The sequence below is a fragment of the Carettochelys insculpta genome, chromosome 17 (assembly GCF_033958435.1).
Source record: "Carettochelys insculpta isolate YL-2023 chromosome 17, ASM3395843v1, whole genome shotgun sequence".
Taxonomy (NCBI): Eukaryota; Metazoa; Chordata; order Testudines; family Carettochelyidae; genus Carettochelys; species Carettochelys insculpta.
In genome coordinates, this window is record NC_134153.1 from 14513486 (window position 1) to 14533417 (window position 19932).

Consider the following 19932-nt stretch of genomic DNA (forward strand, 5'->3'; position numbering starts at 1 on the left):
TCTCCTACAGGGCTTGTCCAAACACCAGTTTGCTGTCCTCCTTGTAAAACCTTTTTCTTTTCAGCTGTAGCTAAACCATTACCCAGTTTTCTTCTTCCTTCCATCAACAGGCAAGTTACTACTTTGCTTTGGCTTCTGATGAAAGAGCTCCATTCCTTTTTAGAATCTTCATAATCCTTGCTTGTTACCAGATTTGCAGTTGCTGCTAATCAGTGGTAAAATGTTGAAGACCCACAATGATTACCAAAGCCCTGTCTGAGTCCTTGAAGTATTCTCCAGTTCCGACTAGTTTTGATTTCTTGTTCTCCATTTTTAGTCTAAATAATTGGAGTGTGTCTATTTAGCTTTTTAGGAAGATTGAAAGGACATTACCATACAAGGTAACACTGCCTCATGATACTTATTCAACTGTTATGTAGCCTGAACAGAGATTTTTTAGAGACATTATGTATGTTAGTGTTTGCAAAAGGCACACAACCATGCTCCAATTTGATTGCATTACTGCCATGTTTATGCACAACAGTCAGGCTATTATATATTGGAAAAGATATTTGCAAGCCCAATTACAAAGTTTCATGTGCACATATTTGCATGGACAACAACATTTTTTAATTGCATTAGTACATGCAAACCACATTAATTCTACTTCAATCCCTCCTCACATTGGTCAGGAAAAAAGTCAATTTAACTTGGCATCATTTTCCATCTGTGGCATAACTTGTGTATTGTGGAAAGGGTTACCAGTTGTGTTGCTGGAAGCACCAACTTGAATGGCTCTTTGCAATAAGTCATTTCTATTTTAAAGTCCACATAACTGAGATCGTTTCTTTTATTTTCCCCCCAGGGATTCAGATCTGTTCCTGCTTGACACACGAATAATCTGGGCTGCAGAAGAAGGTTGGCTGGTGTTTGATATTACAGCAACCAGTAATCACTGGGTGGTAAATCCACAACACAATCTTGGCCTGCAGCTATCAGTTGAGAGTATAGACGGTAAGTTTCAAGTGTCATCACACCCCAAAACTCTCAATTTTGGCTATAGGAATTCAGTCTGAATGAAACCAGCAGTCATTTGAGTGGGATTTCTTCAAGTGTTCTTGCATTTTCTTAAGGTGCAAATATTTAAAAAATGCTACACAATTACAATGTTAATCATGGTTCAATGTATGTGAACATATCTACATAATCACCACCTGATTTCAAGACAAACAGCTGTATCAAAATCCAATGTTACCTTAAGCAGATGCTTAGTTTTAAGCATTCTAAAAGAAAACTATTAACATGACCCATGACATGGGTCAGGGTCCTAATTTGCACACATGTTTACCAGGATTGTATGTGTAGCCTAGTACCTATGCACATGACTAATTTGCACATGTATTTACTTTATTTGTTCTTAAAGTCTGGAAATTGTGCATATAAATTGGCAGTTCTTTTGGCGCAAGCATACATATGTATTCTGACCCTAGTGCTTTACTGTTAACTAAATGCTTTTTTCCACTGCTTAGAGATGGAAATGTAAGAATAATCTTAACTGCTGAGGTTCTCCAATTATATTACATTGGAATGTGAGAAAAATCTACCCAGACTAAGGCCTCAGCTGACAGAGCTAGTCCATGTTTTCTCTTTAATACTAGCTAGGCATCATTAAACCATGACCTCCTTCCTTACGTAGGCAGCATTATCCTCTTCCAATTGCTAAATGATCCCCCCACACTCTCCAGCTGCAGTACTTCCAAAACTAAAGTATCTGTAATGTTGGCCATGATGACTGTACCAAACACTCAAGTAAATCAAGGAAAGATATCCTGCAGTTTCCTCACCGGCCCTCTGTACTGTTCCTCCCTCACTAGGCCTTTTTATTCTTTGTGCTGTGCTGTGCTGTGCTGTCTTTTCTGCCTTCTTCCTCCCCTATCCCCAAACATCTCTAGATTTGCATGTCTAGTCTGATTAGAAGAAAATGATTTCACATAAACAGTCCATGCAGATTTTTAATAGTGAAAAGTAAGGCATGGCCTGACACACTATGTATTCCAAGTTCTTCAGCCAGCTTGTGATGCAAGCCCAGGAGAATTAGGTATGGGGTGTGAGTAGCAGAGATACAAAGCTGGCCTGACTGGATCTGATCCAATATAGCAATATTTTTATTCCTATGTTTATTACAATTGATTGTGGCTTCTTTTTCAATCACCTTTCATTGTTTGCTTGAATCTCATACACTGTTTTTTATGAAGAGAGAATTAATCCAACTAGAAATTTAACATTTTAATTGTTTAAGTTAGCATTACAGCCTGTGATACTAGAAAATACATGCCCTGTATCCTAGAGACAAAAGAATCCATTCTGCCTCATCTTCTACTTATGTTCCTTGGTTTAGTGTTTAACAGTTGCAGTCGAGAAATATTTTCTGGGCTGTGTGTGTATTCCATGTGGAGTAAATCAGGGCTATAGGAAGTAGTAAAACCTTGGCAGAGTGAGCATACAAGGGAGGAATAGGACTTACATAATTTGTGGCTGTGTAAGCCACAAGTCTGAATATAATATAACTAAGGCAATAAGTTATTAACAAATAATTTAAACACAGCATTTTATGAGCAGATGTTATGTTTTTAGGTCTATGGCATAAACATCAGACAGGATCATAACAGTTGCTGTAAGGGAACAGATGACTTGGACATCTTGCCCAGATTTTCAGAATCTTGAATCCAAATAAGTGCCATAACGGTGCATGCAGTTGTGGTAATTATTCAGAAATTCAGGCAGGTAGTCTGTTAGAATGGAGCCCTTACACAAATCTAGTGGAGAGAAAAAGCTTAGGAAGAGCTTAAAATGACAATTTTTGGGGCCTAACTCCTATCAGTTCTCAGTGGGAGTTAAACACCTAAATGCCAGTTGTGCTCTTGAAATTCTCCCCATAGTTTACAAATAGGCTGTGTGTGTTATAACACACACACACACACAGAGAAATAACTATGTGCTTAATCAAAACAGATTTAAAAAAAATGTTTTACTAGCTTGGTTTGATAGTTAGAGACCAAGGTCATCCCTGAAAATGTAACGCCAGGACTGAATTTGGCTGCTTGCATTTAAAACTAAACCTATAAAAAGAGGCACATTTTTGCAGTCTCACTTCTCCAGAATTCCAGGAAACATTTCTACATTCTTTGATAGGATAACAGGCCTTGTGGATAAGGGGGTAAGTGATAGATGTAGTATACCTAGATTTTAGTAAAGCATTCAGTACAGTCTTCCATTACCTTCTTATTAATAAACTACAGGAATACAAATACAGGGGGCAATTAGAAAGTGGGTGCGTAATTTCCAGAGAGTGCTTATCAGTGCTGGATGATGGAAAGGCATAAAAAGTGGGGTTTCATAGTGATCAGTTTTGAGACTGATTCTGTTCAATGTATTCATCAATGGATTTAGATAATGGCATAGAGAGTACACTTAGAGTGTGCAGATGATATCAAACTAGGACGGGGTGAAAGTACTTTGGGAGGAAAGGATCAAAAGTCAAAATGATCTGGACAAACTAGAAAAAGGTCTGAGGTAAATAGGATGAAAGTCAGTAAGGACAAATGCAAAGTACTCCACTTACGAAGTATCAGAGGGGTAGCCATGTTAGTCTGGATCTGTAGCAGCAACGAAGGGTCCTGTGGCACCTTACAGACTAACAGAAAAGTTTAGAGCATGAGCTTTCGTGAGTTAATTCACTTCTTCAGATGCTGGTCCTGGAAATCTGCAAGGCCAGGTATAAATAGGCCAGAGCAAGGCTGGGGATAACGAGGTTAGCTCAGTCAGGCAGGCTGAGTTGTATTGTCATCAGTAGATCTGGAGGTGTGAACTCCAAGAGAGGGGAAGCTGCTTTTGTATTTAGCCAGCCATTCACAGTCTTTGTTTAATCCTGAGCTGAGGGTATTGAATTTGCAGATGAATTGTAGCTCAGCAATTTCTCTTTGGAGTCTGGTCTTGAAATTTCTTTGCTGCAGGATAGCTACTTTTAAATCTGCTACTGTGTGTCCTGGGAGATTGAAGTGCTCTCCTATGGGTTTTTGTATATTGCCATTTCTGATGTCTGATTTGTGTGCATTTATTCTTTTATGTAGAGACTGTCCAGTTTGTCCGACATATATGGCAGAGGGGCATTGCTGGCACATGATGGCATAAATTACATTGGTAGATGTGCAGCTGAATGAACCCAGGATGGTGTGGCTGATCTGGTTAGGTCCTGTAATGATGTTGCTGGTGTGTATATGTGGGCAGAGCTGGCAACGAGGTTTGTTGCATGGATGGGTCCCTGAGATAGAGTGACTGTGGTGCGGTGTATAGTTGCTTGTTAGGATTTGTTTTAGGTTGGCAGGTTGTCTGTGAGCAATGATAGGTCTGCCTCCCAAGGCCTGTGAAAGTGTGGGATCATTGTCCAGGATGGGTTGTAGATCCCTGATGATGCGCTGTAGAGGTTTTAGCTGAGGACTGTAGGTGATGGCTAGTGGTGTTCTGTTGGTTTCTCTCTTGGGCTTGTCCTGTAGCAGGAGGCTTCATGGCACACGTCTGGCTCTGTTGATTTGTTTTCTCACTTCCTCAGGTGGGTATTGCAGTCTCAAGAATGCTTGGTGCAGATCCTGTAGGTGTTTGTCTCTGTCGGAGGGGTTGGAACAAATGCGGTTATATCTAAGTGCTTGGCTGTAAACGATGGATCGTGTGGTGTGTCTTTGATGGAAGCTGGAGGCATGAAGGTAGGCATAGCGGTCAGTGGGTTTACGGTACAGGGTGGTACTGATGTGTCCATTGTGTATAAGCACGGTAGTGTCAAGGAAGTGGATCTCCTGTGTAGATTGGTCCAGGCTGAGCTTGATGTTGGGGTGGAAGTTGTTGAAGTCCCGGTGGAATTCCTCCAGAGTCTCCTTCCCATGGGTCCAGATGATGAAGATGTCGTCAATGTAGCGTAAATAGAGCAGGGTGTTAGTGGACGAGAGTTGAGGAAGCGTTGTTCTAGGTCAGCCATGAAAATATTGGCATATTGAGGGGCCATGCGGGTACCCATAGCTGTGCCGCTGATTTGAAGGTATATATTGTCACCGAATCTGAAATAGTTGTGTGTGAGTATAAAGTTGCAGAGCTCAGCCGCCAGATGTGCTGTAGCATCATCAGGGATACTGTTCCAGACAGCATTTATTCCATCTTTGTGTGGGATGTTGGTATACAGAGCCTCTACATCCATGGTTGCTAGGATAGTGTTTTCTGGTAGGTCACCAACGTATTGCAGTCTTCTCAGGAAGTCAGTGGTGTCGCAGAGGTAGCTGGGGGTGTTGGTGACATAGGGTCTGAGGAGAGAGTCCACATAACCAGACAGTCCTTCAGTGAGAGTGCCAATACCGGAGATGATGGGGCGTCTAGGATTTCCAGGCTTGTGGATCTTGGGTAGTAAGTAGAATAACCCTGGACGGGGCTCTAGAGGTGTGTTGGTGTATATCTGTTCTTGTGCTTGTGTAGGGAGTGTCCTGAGCAGACGGTGTAGTTTTTTAAGTGTATTCCTCGGTGGGGTCTGAGGAAAGTAGCCTGTAAAATCTGGTATTGCAGAGTTGTCTGGAAGCCTCCTTCTGGTAGTCAGACCTGTCCATGATGACAGTAGCTCCTCCTTTATCTGCCTCTTTGATTATAATGTCAGGGTTGCTTCTGAGGCTGTGGATGGCATTGCGTTCCGCACGACTGAGGTTGTGAGGCAAACGATGTTGTTTCTCCACAATTTCTGTCTGTGCGCGTCGGCAGAAGCATTCTGTGTATAGGTCCAGACTGTTATTTCTGCCCTCGGGAGGAGTCCACGTGGAGTTATTCTTCTTGTGCTGCCGGGAGGTTGTCTGTGTAATGGTGTGTTGGTCAGTGTTGTGTTGAAAGTATTCTTTGAGTCTGAGACGGCGAAAATAGGCTTCCAGATCACTGCAGAACTGTGTCATGTTTGTGCGTGTGGTGGGGCAAAAAGGGAGTCCCCGAGAAAGGGCAGACTCTTCTGCTGAGCTGAGTGTGTAGCTGGACAGATTGATGATATTGCTGGCTGAGTTAGTGGTACCACTGCTGTGGCTCTGTGTGGCAGGCAGGAGTTTAGAAAGTTTGCAGTCCTCTTTCTTCTGTATAGTAGTGAAGTGTCTAGTGTAAATCTCTTGTCTTATTTTAGTAAAGTTCAGCGGCGTGGAAGTTTGTGTTGAAGGTTGGTTATTGATGAAAGACTCCAGATTGGGGAGCTCTTTTTTGATGTTCTCCTGTTTGTTGTACAGGACGCTGATCAGGTGGTTCCTCAGTTTCTTTGAGAGTGTGTGGCATAATCTCTCACTGTAGTCTGTGCAGTATGTAAATTGCAAAGGATTTTTCACCTTCAGTCCATTCGGTATGATGTCCATTCATTTGCATTTAGAGAGAAAGATGATGTCTGTCTGAATTTGTGCAAGCTTCCTCGTGAGATTGATAGATTTCCATTCCATACGGCTAAATGCAGTGCCTTGCATGAGAGAGAAACCAATGGAGAAACCAAGAGAGAAACCAACAGAACACCACTAGCCATCACCTACAGTCCTCAGCTAAAACCTCTACAGCGCATCATCAGGGATCTACAACCCATCCTGGACAATGATCCCACACTTTCACAGGCCTTGGGAGGCAGACCTATCATTGCTCACAGACAACCTGCCAACCTAAAACAAATCCTAACAAGCAACTATACACCGCACCACAGCCACTCTATCTCAGGGACCCATCCATGCAACAAACCTCGTTGCCAGCTCTGCCCACATATACACACCAGCAACATCATTACAGGACCTAACCGGATCAGCCACACCATCGTGGGCTCATTCAGCTGCACATCTACCAATGTAATTTGTGCCAGCAATGCCCCTCTGCCATATACGTCGGACAAACTGGACAGTCTCTACGTAAAAGAATAAATGCACACAAATCAGACGTCAGAAATGGCAACATACAAAAACCCATAGGAGAGCACTTCAATCTCCCAGGACACACAGTAGCAGATTTAAAAGTAGCTGTCCTGCAGCAAAGAAATTTCAAGACCAGACTCCAAAGAGAAATTGCTGAGCTACAATTCATCTGCAAATTCAATACCCTCAGCTCAGGATAAAACAAAGACTGTGAATGGCTGGCTAAATACAAAAGCAGCTTCCCCTCTCTTGGAGTTCACGCCTCCAGATCTACTGATGACAATACAACTCAGCCTGCCTGACTGAGCTAACCTCGTTATCACCAGCCTTGCTCTGGCCTATTTATACCTGGCCTTGCAGATTTCCAGGACCAGCATCTGAAGAAGTGAGTTAACTCACAAAAGCTCATGCTCTAAACTTTCCACTTATGAAGGAACAATCAGCTGTACACATACAAAATGGAGTACTGCAGAAAGGAATCTAGGAGGTCATAGTGGACCACAAATTAAATATGGGTCAACAGTAAGACACTGTTGCAAAAATCAAAAGCAAAAATCATTCTGGAATATATTGACAGGAGTGTCACAAACAAGAACTGAAGTAATTCTTTGGCTCTAACTCTGAGCTCATTAGGCCTCAGCTGAAGTAGTGTGCGCTATTCTGGGCACCACATTTCAGGAAAGATGTGGAGAAGCTGTAGAAGGTCCAGAGAAGAACAACAAAAATGATTAAAGGTCTCGAAAACATGACTTATGAGGGAAGAAAGAAAGAACCGGGTTTGTTTAGTTTTGAAAAGAGAAGACAACTTAGGCTATGTCTACACTATACTAAGAAAGCTGACCACAGATATGCAATTCTAGCTATGGCAAGTACAGGGGTCAACTGTGACCCACGATAAGTCGATTTCGCGCATCTTGACTAGACACATGAAACTGAACCCAGGAAGACTGACCCTGATCATCTGTGGCAGTGTAGACCTGCCCTTAGAGGGGATGTAACAGCTTTCAAATACCTAAAAGGTTGTAAGAAGGAGGCAGGAGTAATCTATTCTGACCTCTGATAGTAGGATAAGAAATGGGCTAAAACTGCAGCATGAGAGGTTTAGGTTAGACGTTCGGAAAAAAAAACTTCCTGTTAGGGTGGTTAAGCACTGGAATAAATTGCCTAGGGAACTTGTGGAATCTCCATCTCTGGAGATTTTTTAAAAGCATGTTAGACAAACATCTGTCAGCAGTGATGTAGATGGTGCTTGATCCTGCCATGAGGGCAGGCAATTGGACTTGATGACCTCTTGAGATCTCCTCCAATTCTATGATTTTGAGCTACAAAAGTAAATCCAACTACCATCCCAAAGATCCAAACAAACTGCACGCTCCCAGCAAAGCTGCAGAGTTTCTTCATCTTGTTGTCATTATACATCTGCAGACTTGCAAACATAGCATGATTTTGGTACAAAACTCGTATTTCTGAACATAAGCTTCTCAGTTTCTCAAAATTTTAGCCCAAGTTTAAAGCATTTAGTGAAACTAAAACCTGTCGAGTTTTGCTTGTTTTTGGAATTTGTACTAGTTATTTTGTAAGAAACTCTCCATACATGTATAAAATGCAAGTAGGATAGAAGAAAATGGAGGAGTCAAAAGTACTGTAAGGACAGAATGATTCAAAACATATTGGTTCATTTAACTGCTCTTCATATTCCATGCCAGATAAGTGCATTAACAAAAGCAACTAGTGGAGAATTAAGGGATGTTTGTTTATGCTTAGAAAGTTGGGATAAGCTCAAAACAACAAGCAAGAGAAACACTGATGTGATTCATTAGCCTTAGGCATCCTGTCACCCTAAGCCCTGAAATACTTCACGCCCTCATAATACATAAGAGCAACAGCTGACTATTTAACTTTACTTAGCCTATTACTTATTGCTTCATATCCTGTTTTTCTCAGTTTAAAAAGCAGCTTCTTAAAAAAATTGTCTGTATTCTCTGATTTCAAAGTACAGCTCTGTTTTTTAGATAACTATATAATTGGTCCACTGGATATACACAGATGTCTTAAAACCATGTTTTCCTTGAAGTTTGGTCCCTGGCTGTTGAAATTCTTACTTCTAGTCAATTAAGTGCTTCCCCCACAGTCCCCCAATTTAATTAATGAGGCACATGATAGCACTCTGGTATGGTCTTACTCAGAACATTTACAGCAAAAGTTGCGCCCCCCCCCCCTTTTTTTTTTTAAGTTAAAAAGATTTGCTACAGTAAAAGTAACTTTTTTCTGTCACCAAAATACTCAGTCCTCCCCCTAAACTGATACACTAGACAAATTTTACTACCATCTGTTACACTCATAGCAACCCATCAAGCCAACTGGGAGTGGATCTTGGGTCACTAATGGCAACCTGCTGAGGTTCTTGTTGGTGAGATGACGACTAAAAATAATTTACCTCCCCTCAAAACCATGGCTTTTTTAAAATGGCCACGTAATCAGAAAAAGTTTCAAGCTGAGGAGGGGCAGAAATCAATGCAGTGCTAGACTAATTCTGACTTATTTTTGGCTAAACTTGTTCTTGAACATGGAATAATGCCCTGATCCAGAAAAGCATGTGTAGCATTTAAGACCATGAGTAGTTCCATGTATTTAATAGAACTATTCACGTACTTAGAGTTACAAACATATTTAAATGTTTTGTGGGATCAACCTATCTGTGTAAAAAGATGACAATGGGACCAAATTTACAAAGAACAGGGCCTAAACAGAGGATGAAAGTAATAGTCAGGTGGAGATACTGTTGCTCACAAAACAAACAACTTCTGCAACACCTTTGCATATCTAAACAGGTAATTATAGGAATCAGCACATTTCTCTGGGGCACTACTTACAACATAGGCCACATTCATGGAGAGCTTGACCCAGTATCTTATCTTTAGGATATAAATTTTGTTTGATCTCATTTTGGGTATCTACAGGACTAACACTCTCTCCACCCCACACAGGAAACCGTAACAGGCGGTAACCATGAGATGTTTGCCTAATTGCTATGCTGTCATCCTTATATAAAAACACTTCATGATTATGTGCAAATCCCATGTGCACCAGCTTTGCACAGGAAAAGAACATGTCCTTTTATATTGTGAATTATTTAAGACAAATTAAGAGTGAGAGAACCAGGTCTAAACTGATGACCAGGGTTAGCCTTGAGCTGTGACCATGGGCAATTCTTTTCATCCCTTCATGTTTACCAGCTTTTTTGAGTACATAAAAATGTTAAGATGGAAAAAAAAATTAATGGTTCTTGAGACACTGGTGTTGGTCATGAAAACAGCAGTCACAGACATTTCCCTTAGGAAACCAGTATTTTTTTCCCCATATTGTACTTAGAAACCCATACAAACTGGAGGAACAAAGGGCCCGCTGATTGCTAATGGAACTACAGAACCTTTCACTTCCATGGTGCTTGTGACTGAGGGCTAGTCTGTACTTCTAGCACTGCTGCAGTGAAGCTGTAACTTTGCAGTTGCACCGCTGCAATACCTAGTGAAGATGCTACCTTCCCCATCTGTGCTTTCCCTCCCTCAGAGCAATAGGCAGCCTGGTTTACACTATTGCTGTCAACCTAAGACTAGGATCAGCTGTTCTTTGACTGCCTTGAAGTGTGGTTGGCAAGTCCAGTTCAGTTCTTAACACACATCTAGAAATCCACAGTCAAAACTGATATGAATTAAACACAGTGATTATCACTGTAAGGTTAAGTCTACAAAGCAGCATTATTTCAAAATAAGCTGTTCTGAAGAGTCTTTTCTGGAATAGATTATTTCAAAATAGCTCATCTACACACAAAATGCCTATTTTGAAATAGAGCGTCCAGACACAATAGAACCTATTTTAAAATAGAGCCCTTAGACACATTATAGCTGATTTCAAGATAGGCGCTATTCCTCGTACAATGAGGTTTACCACATTTGAAATCAGTTATTTCAAAATAGAGGCTCCATTGTGTAGATGCTTGCAAAGTTATTTCAGAATAGCAGCCTTTATTCCAATATAATTTTGCTGTGTAGACATATCCTAAAAGCTTGGCTGGTTATGACCACTGAGGCGGGGAGATGGACAATGTATCAGGGCAAAATTATACTGCCACTATTCCTGTTTTATGTTTGTAAAGAGTTGACTTCGGTCTCCTGGACTATCAGTCAGGCACCTTTGACCAAAAGTAATGTTAAATTTCAAAATCTTGCATAAGAAAAGGAATGAGCAATCACCACAATGTATCTATAACCAGATTATCTCATTCAGTAGTGCTGCTGAGTATGACACATATAGTGATTAAAAAAAGGTCTCAAAATATCTGAACTATTTGCTATTTTATCTGGAGCTGTGTCAACATTTAATACCAGGCATTTTTATTTTAAGTTAACAACCTTCCAATGGGAATTTAGTGTTCTTATGGGCTGAATTTTATGTTGCCTTTTATGGGACCACTTCAACTTATAGGTTGGTGAACTTAAAGAAACCCCACTAAAGAATGCAGAAAAAAGCTAATACAAAGTTGATTTAGGGTAAAATAATTTTTTGTGGGAGTATTTTATATTTGAATGTAAAAGTTAAAGTTATTATTAATGAGATATTCCTTTCGGAAGCAGCTTTACTTATGTGGGATATAGGTCAGTTGTTTCAATCCTGTGGTCTTCAATATTGCTGGTAGAAATGGAAGGTTGTTGCAGTTCCTCTTATAGGCTGAGTGTGTTTTTGTTGATATTTCTATTAAGGACAAAGCATCAATCCCAAACTGGCTGGTCTTATCGGAAGACATGGCCCACAAAATAAGCAACCCTTCACGGTAGCATTCTTCAAAGCCACAGAAGTGCATCTCCGCAGCATTCGTTCCACAGGAGGCAAACAAAGGAGCCAGAATCGATCAAAAACACCAAAAAACCAGGAAGCCTTTCGGGTGTCCAACATTGCAGGTACTGTACAGGTTGCCAAGTCTGTTTTTCTGGGTACCGGGTACTTGTGTTGGACTGCAGAGACAAGACTGAAAATCTCTATTGTGCTCAAGCAACATGGTTTATTTTTCTCTTGTATATTCAGCATCATCCAATTGGTTGTCTGTTACTGGCTTTGAAGGGTGGAAATTTTTTGATGTATCTTGGAAAATGCTGATTTGTCATAACCTGATATTTTTTGTGGGGAAAAGGTCAGTTTTCACAGATTTTTGGCCATTTTTGAAATAAGATCAGCAAAATAGAAACAATGTTTTAGCTGTCCTGAACTGAATTTTAGATTTTCAAAGTTTTGAGGTTTGGACTTTTCATCCCAATTTATTCTACTTTAATATTAATTTGGCTAGAGAAAGGTGTTGCCACTCTATAGCACAGCATTTGAGGTACTCACCTGAGATGACAGATCCCTGTTTAAACCCTTTCCCATTAGGCTGAGAGGGAACATCATCCAGGTGAGTGCTCAACTACTGGGAGGTCCCCTTCTTACCTGGCTGTTTGGTGTAGATCTTGGTAGCCTCTTGGCAACCAATCACCAGAGCTGTCCTGTCCATAGGATGAGGTGGGGCAGCTGTCCAGGCCCCACACTTTTGTGGGCCCCATGGTGACCAACCCTGGTGTCTTATCATTGGACCAGGGGACGATTATCTGGGGCAGGGCACAGCACTGGCGGCAGCAGCACAGGGTCATCTCCCTTGCCCGCCGCCCAGCATTCACTATGTGGTGCAAACAGCAGCCTGCTCTGCTCTGCATCCCAGCCCACTGAGCTCCACTTCTGCACAAACATCAGGGAGTGGTGGCGAGTTCCTTGCTGCGGCGGAGGAGCGCAGCTCGGCAGGCCAGGCGGGCACAGTGCAGTGGAGCAGAGAAGGCTGACACTCACACCACATATTGAGTGCAGCGAGAGGGGGAAGGCGGACGTGGGGAGTAAAGCCACTGCTGCTACTGCCATTGTTATCCATGTTGTGTTCTTCCCCAGATAATCTAACCTAACCTGCTCCAGGTAATCCTGCCCCAGCCAGGCTGGTAGGGAAGGGGGCAGCGTGGGAACAGAGCAGGAGGGGCTGGGGCTGTGGCCTAGGGGGGGTTGCCTGGGGGCATGTTGGGGTTGCCTGCAGTCCACCCCTCAGGTTGGCCCTGCCTACCTCATTGGGCCCCCCAGGCTAGTTACATAGAAGAATTTCCATCTTCCTCTAGTGTGTGAATCCCTCTGGGCTTCAGCGGGAGGCAGGCATCTCAACTCTTAGCAGACAGCTGTAGCATGCACAGTCCAAAGGACAAACATGCATCTAGGGAACAATTAGTTGCCAAATGAGTTTATGCCACTACAGCAGTAGGCAGCAGCTGAGTAAGTGTTTTGAGAATTCAAGTAGCACCTACAAACAGTATTTATTTGCCTGTCTCTGGGAGTGAAGTGCCCGAGTACCTTTATGGTTCCAGCCCAATCCATCAACAGTCAGAACTTAGATTCCAGCTCACTCCCCCCACGATTCTATTGCTTTTGCGGGATTCAGGTCAGGAGCAGACAATACTCAAAGAAACATGGGCTAAAGATTTTGGAGGGTCACTTTATTGTTCTTTTCTCTAGAGACTCTTATGTGAGGTTCATCACTGTGGTATGTCCATTGTGGTACATGGAAGATCGACTCAGTCAGAGTAGATCTTACAGGGTTTGATTCACATGCCTTAGTAGTTCGATTTTGTGCATCCCTATCTGGGGTTGACAGTTGACCTCTGTACTCCTTAATGTGAGGACTAAGGGAGGTCAACAGAAGAGTTTCTCCCATTGACCTCCCTATGTAAGGATGGCCAGGTTAAGTCTACTGTAGATAAGTTGATTCTAACTAGAAGTGCATATCTACAATAGGCTTTAATGTCTAGTGTAGACCTGGCCATCCTGGCTCTCTCTCTGGTTCTCTTGCCACACAGAGCAGAGGTAGAAACAATACCCAAAAAGTTATTTGAGTACAAGTACAGCTGCTTTCACTTCTGGATATTTGAGTACAATCAAGCTGTGATGTGTACCTGCGCACCTGTGTACTTTTACTCAAGCATGTTTTTAGAGGGACACCAGTAACTTGCACTATTAGGTACATTTCCACACACACATCCCCCCACAAGCAGCTGTACTTTTACTCAAGTAACTTTTGGGGTACTTTTCCCACCTCTGCAGTAGAGGCATGATGAAGAGGTTTTTTGATTCCATATTTTGTTTTTGCAAACTAGAAGCTCCCACTGGAAAAAGAAAGTGCTGAAAAAAAGATTCCCAGACCTTTCTTAGCTTTTTGCAGACATCAGATGAGCTTGATATATTTATCAAATCCAGCCATTGTTTTATCCTAGTAGAGGAGACAAACAGCTAAAAGAAAGTGACAAGTGCTGTAAAGCAGTGCATTGCTGCAGAAGGGGAGCCACACCTCCTTCCCCACTGCAATGCTGCCAAAGATGGCTGCACTTTAAGGGATTAGTCTCCACTGGCCCCGCTTTCATTTGAAAATCTGAGCTGAAAGATTGGGTCAGACAACACAAGCTCACTTCATGGTTTCAATTTTTCCCACCCTACTCAGAAAACAGCAGCAGTGATCAGCGGCAAGCCTGCAAGAAACATGAACTCTATGTCAGTTTCAGAGACCTTGGTTGGCAGGTAAGACTTCTGTGCTCAGGTGTAATGGAGACAGGACGCCTTTCCAATTGTTTATCATTTTGTTGGTAGTGTTCACTTGTAAACCACATTTTTAGGATATGTCTACACCATGCAGCTCCTAGTGACAAGGCTGTGTTGCTACTGCCCTGCTGCTAGAAGTCAGCATCCGTGAATGCTGTTTGTGGGCGTCGTTGCTGACAAAATATTTCTACCCCCAACAAGCAGTTTTCAGTTGTCAGCAGGTGAGCACTCCTGCCAGCAAAGCAGCAGTCACATCTGCACTTTCCATTGCAAAACTTTGTTGTGGGAAGTGGGGGAGATTTAGTGCCCATGAATGACGAAAGTTGTGTCTAGCAGGTGCAAGTGTAGACACAACCTTTGCCTCTGATTTTGTGTCCACACCTTAGAGTGTAAATGTCTGTACTTATGAGCAGTGCTGTGCTATTTGCATATTCAAAAGGCATGTTTGTCTGTGTGTTGGCAAAACTCTTTGCATACACAAAAGGGGATGTGCAAATTGGAGGCCAGTTTAAGAGTGGCTGAAAATGTGATAATCCCCACAGCTTCATGGCTAATTTTAAATCTGGAGCACTATTTTCTCCCTGCATAAACTCCTGTAGTTTCAACTGGACCCAGCATTCTTCACTTTCTATTGTATAACTCCTTTCAACATTGGTAAATGGGTCCTACATTTTACACTGGAGGCAGCTGCATTCCAGTACTAGCTGAAGTGAGCATTCTGCTGCAAACAAAGTACAGGCTGAACCTCTCTAGTCCAGGACCCTGAGGATCTGACCGGTGCTGAATGAGAATTTGCTGAATCATGGGAGTTCAGTATTGTCTAGCAGAATTACCAACACTTTCACTGCTTTCTGGGTTCTGAAAACACATTTAGAAGGAAATTACAGCTAAATAACAGCACAGAACACGGAGAGCCAGGATTGGTGACTGTAAGCAAATTTTATGGGACCACAGGAAGCTTGGCCACACCCATAAGCAGACATCTGGCTAACTAAAATCATGCTGGACTACTGATGTTACTGGACCAGAGAGTGTCCGATAGAGAGGTTTAATCTGCATTTGATCCCTCAGCACTTTACAAAGTGTTTAGGATAAACAGCTGCTGCAGACAAGTTAAGAGTGCTCATATTATTGGAGCAAAGAGTTTAACAGGAGATATTTGTTATGATTTTTTGGACTGCCTGTATGCATTTGAATTAATTGAATAATACACATTAAAATAAAATCCACCTTTTCTCCATGATTTAACATTAATTTAATCTAGGACTGGATAATTGCTCCAGAAGGCTATGCTGCATATTACTGTGAAGGAGAATGTGCCTTCCCATTGAATTCCTACATGAATGCTACAAACCACGCTATTGTACAGACACTGGTAGGTTCAATTTAAGTAGAACAATGAAGGCTGTTAACTCTGATCAACATGGCCTCAGCAGGCTAGCCAGGTTAGCCTGTAGCTTCCCAAAAATAAGTAGTTCTGTAGCACTTAAAGGCTAAAACTGTATTAGGTAATGAGCTTTCATAACTAAGACCTACTTCTTCAGATTGGAACGGGTAAGAAGAATCTAGGGTAGGAGGAGGAGACAGTAAAAAAAAAAAAAAAAAGAGGGACAGAGGAGGTCACCTGTTATTAATAGGACCATGGAAGAAGTAAATTAAGTAAAGTGGGATGAGTGCCATTCTTGTAAATATCAAATTATTTTTTCTCTGATCAATATGACCTTTGAATAATTTCATACAAGTGGAACCCTCTGAATCAGCCAGAGAAGGAAGGCCTATATTAGCTCATAATGCCTTCAACATCTGACTGAATGGGTCTATCAGAATGGCCTGAATTAAGAGTTGGCCTGAAAGTAATCTCTTTGTTGCAAGAATAGTCTGCTCCATGAGTAGAGGGGCCCTAGATGTAAACACAAATGGCATAGTCCCACTGTTCCAGAGGGGAAGGCCAGGAATGGAGGGCTCCTGAGGAGTGGACAGAATTCCTTGGAAATCCATTGCTAGCAACTGCTGAAGTCAACTGGAAAGGGGCCTTTACAGCCATTACCGTACAGGTCAGCTCTACTTTTGCTTCCTTTCCCATATGGCTACAGAGCAGAATCATGGATTCCTTGACCACCCAAGTACAGCCTGGGTGTGTGTATGCTGGGAATAGGCTCAGTGCATGAAGGGCTTGCCCCAAAGCCTGTTGAAGCCAGTGGTAGTCTGTCACTGGCTTCAGTGGATTGGATTGAGTCCCAAGAATAGCTGCAAAAGCTTAACTTTTCCAGATATAAACCAGGAAGTGAACAGCATCATCAAGCACCTGCAAGCCTAGATAACTTCTACCTGTTTGTCATATGAGACCTCCATCACGCTTCCTTAGACTCCTGCAGTCTGGTAGCTACCTTACAAACTGGCTGGAAATGCAGTTGAAACTAAAGCTAATTTTTTTAAAAAATGAGTATAATTATGAAGTTACCAACTTTTTTTTTGGAGGGGTGGGTGGATATTCAGAAATATTAAAAAATGTGCAGAGTCGCCATCACTCCTCCCGACACCCAATTCCATTGAAACTGATCTCCAAGGCCCTACAAAAGGCTGAGCTTGACTTAAGTTTTGGGCCCAAGCTATTTTAAAACTAATGCATCCCCACTCCCTTGCTACTAATGTTTACCCTCTCCAGCACAGGGTTACAGCCATGTGGAAAAAGCAGGCACAAAAGTCCTTCCTGTATCCAGTACCCACTGGACCCAGAAAGGACTTAAGTGTCTAGGTCTGTCAGGTGACTGGATTTCATCAGCACTACCCTTACAAGGAAAGAAAACCAAAATGAGGTAGATCTTTAGGCATGTCCAAGTGTGCCTGTGAATCTCATCTTGTATACACAAATAAATCCTTTTGTGTACATACAAGTCAATGCCCTAGAAGCATACATGCAAGTTGCAATGTTTGCCCCAAAAAGAAAAAAAAAAATCTAAACATTCTTTTCTTTCCCCAGGTTCACTTTATAAACCCAGAGACTGTGCCGAAGCCATGCTGTGCTCCTACGCAACTCAATGCCATCTCCGTGCTCTATTTTGATGACAGCTCCAATGTTATCTTAAAAAAATACAGGAACATGGTGGTACGGGCATGTGGCTGCCATTAGGTTTGCAGGAAGGAAAGAAAATATGATTGTAAAGAGTATTTTTATATGGATTTACAAAGAGATTTAAGTTTCCAGCATTGGACTTCCATAAAAAACTCAAACGGTTTGCAGAGACCATGCTTCTGAAGGTGCAGAATCAACAGGAATAGCAGAACAAATTCTGGATTGCAAGTGGCATTTAAGTAAAAAGTTTTAGATTATTGATGATTCTGCAAACTGGTGCTAACTGAAACAAGCCAGAGGAGCCATTTAAAAAACTCAAGCCTATGCAAAATAATTGCTCCTTCTTCTGAAAATGAGCCTTTCAGAAGATGGCTAGCTCGCCAGTGCTGATTGTGAATATCATTTAAAAAAAAATCCATCCATGGTGAGAATCTACTGTGTTTATGCAAGAAGTAATAAACCTTTGTAGTTCCTGTAATAAACTTGTTCAGAATAAAATGTACCTGGTAAAAGATATATTTTGTTAATGAATTACCTCCAATCCTTGTTTTATTCACCTTCATAACCAGGAGAAAAAGACTAAAGTACATGAACTTCCAGTAGTAAATTTTGCACTAGCAGAAATATCTGGATGGTCTCATATTAGCGTGGACAAGTCTAAAAATTTCTTTTGGAATTGAAAAAAATAACTCAGAAGAACAAGATTATCTTGATATGTATTTTCTATGTTGAGGATAATATCTATTTCAACAAGTATTTGCATTTACAATGGACTAAAACAGCCAAAAGCAAAATATAAATAGTGAATAAAGCTCCAACAATCTTATAACCCAGCTCTCAGCTGGGCCCTCTCAAAACAACACCTACAAGGCTAGGAAAAGCAAGCTCAAAAATCCCACTCCCATAGGAGACAGATCCATTGAAATAAATGGTGACAAATCAGACTCCTGGGAATTTTGGAAATCTGTAGGTTTGATTCTGTAAGGCAATGAAAGCTCAGACAATGCTGAACAGACACTTAGCTCCGGGCAGGATAGGTGCCTTAAACTGGAAAATGAACCAAGCCTTTGTAATCCTGGTTCCCCAGGTCTGCATTTTCTGGGTAACTCCTATTTTATTGTCAATTTCATCAACAGTAAGAAAACTCTTTTACCTTAAGCCACAATTGAAATCCAGACCAGATGTTTGGGTTTCTTTTTTAAGTGCTCTATGAAATGAGTTGGAGCTTGTTTCTTGTGGCCCGAGTCTAATTCCATTGTAGTAGATATGAATTTTACCACTAATTTCCAAAGGCAGCAGGATTAGGCTGTTGAGGAATAGGAAGAGTCCCATGGCTTACACAAAGGTAACATCACCAAAGTCAACACAGTTACAGCAGATTTAACTGAAATCAAAATCTGGCCCAATATGTCAAGTTCCAAAGTAGTGGCTGACCTACCCTTTCAGCATTTTCTAAGACATACTAAGGTGAACAAAGAGAAAAACAGTTGGGCTTCTGCGATTCCATTGTTTTAAAGGAGAAAGGCATAAAGTCATGCAAATGATAAATGCTACTCAGTGTTGTACGTGTATAAGCCACCCGTACAGCACATTCTAGGAGTCTGTGAACCCTGTACAGGGAGTTAAGGTGCTACCTATGAAGTTAACGATGGACAGTCAGAGCTGATTATTTTTAGTGTAGTCAAGACTGAGTTTTTGCCACTAGTGCTTAAGAATACTGTTATATTGCAGTTCAATTCTGACCACCCTCTTTTTCTACTGGATCCATATATTATATAGCCTGGGGTGGTTTATTTTTTTTTTGTTTTTTAAAAACATGACTACAAGATCTGTTGCTAGGCAATACGCCACCTGCATTGTTTTGTACATTTTTATGTAAATAATTGTCACAAAAGTGGGGAAAATTATTTATTTCCATCTGAATTCTTTTTCATTCATGCATTCAGGAAAAAAATAATACTCATCTCTTCTAAACCACATTTGTTTATTTAAGAAAATATTTATTAACAGTTGGCAAAAATATGTACACATTTCTGGTTCTTTTCATAGAGCAGTTGTTAGAAGCATTTTGTACAAACTAGTTGAATAAATCTTTGTGACTTTTCAAAAGTAATTCCAACAAATTTGTCTATGCCTGGTTATTCCTACTAAATCTAAGGGATATTTTGTTGTGAGTTACATTTCATGGTAAGTGTCTGCAACAGTGATACCATGTTGACCAGTCTCTGTAGACTGGCATCATGGGCAATCTCTGCTGCAGCTACACAAGTA

General features: G+C 41.4%; 1 protein-coding gene across 1 annotated transcript in view; it reads left to right on the top strand.

Annotated features, from left to right (window-relative positions):
- BMP7 (bone morphogenetic protein 7) overlaps positions 1 to 19476 on the top strand; it is a 64978-nt gene extending 45502 nt beyond the window's left edge. Inside the window, exons 3-7 of the mRNA XM_075011485.1 lie at positions 845 to 993; positions 11693 to 11890; positions 14491 to 14567; positions 15853 to 15963; positions 17569 to 19476. Coding sequence (XP_074867586.1) covers positions 845 to 993; positions 11693 to 11890; positions 14491 to 14567; positions 15853 to 15963; positions 17569 to 17718 — 685 coding nt within the window. The 3' untranslated portion in view covers positions 17719 to 19476. The remainder of the gene's footprint in view (positions 1 to 844; positions 994 to 11692; positions 11891 to 14490; positions 14568 to 15852; positions 15964 to 17568) is intronic.
- The last annotated feature ends 456 nt before the right edge of the window (positions 19477 to 19932 follow it).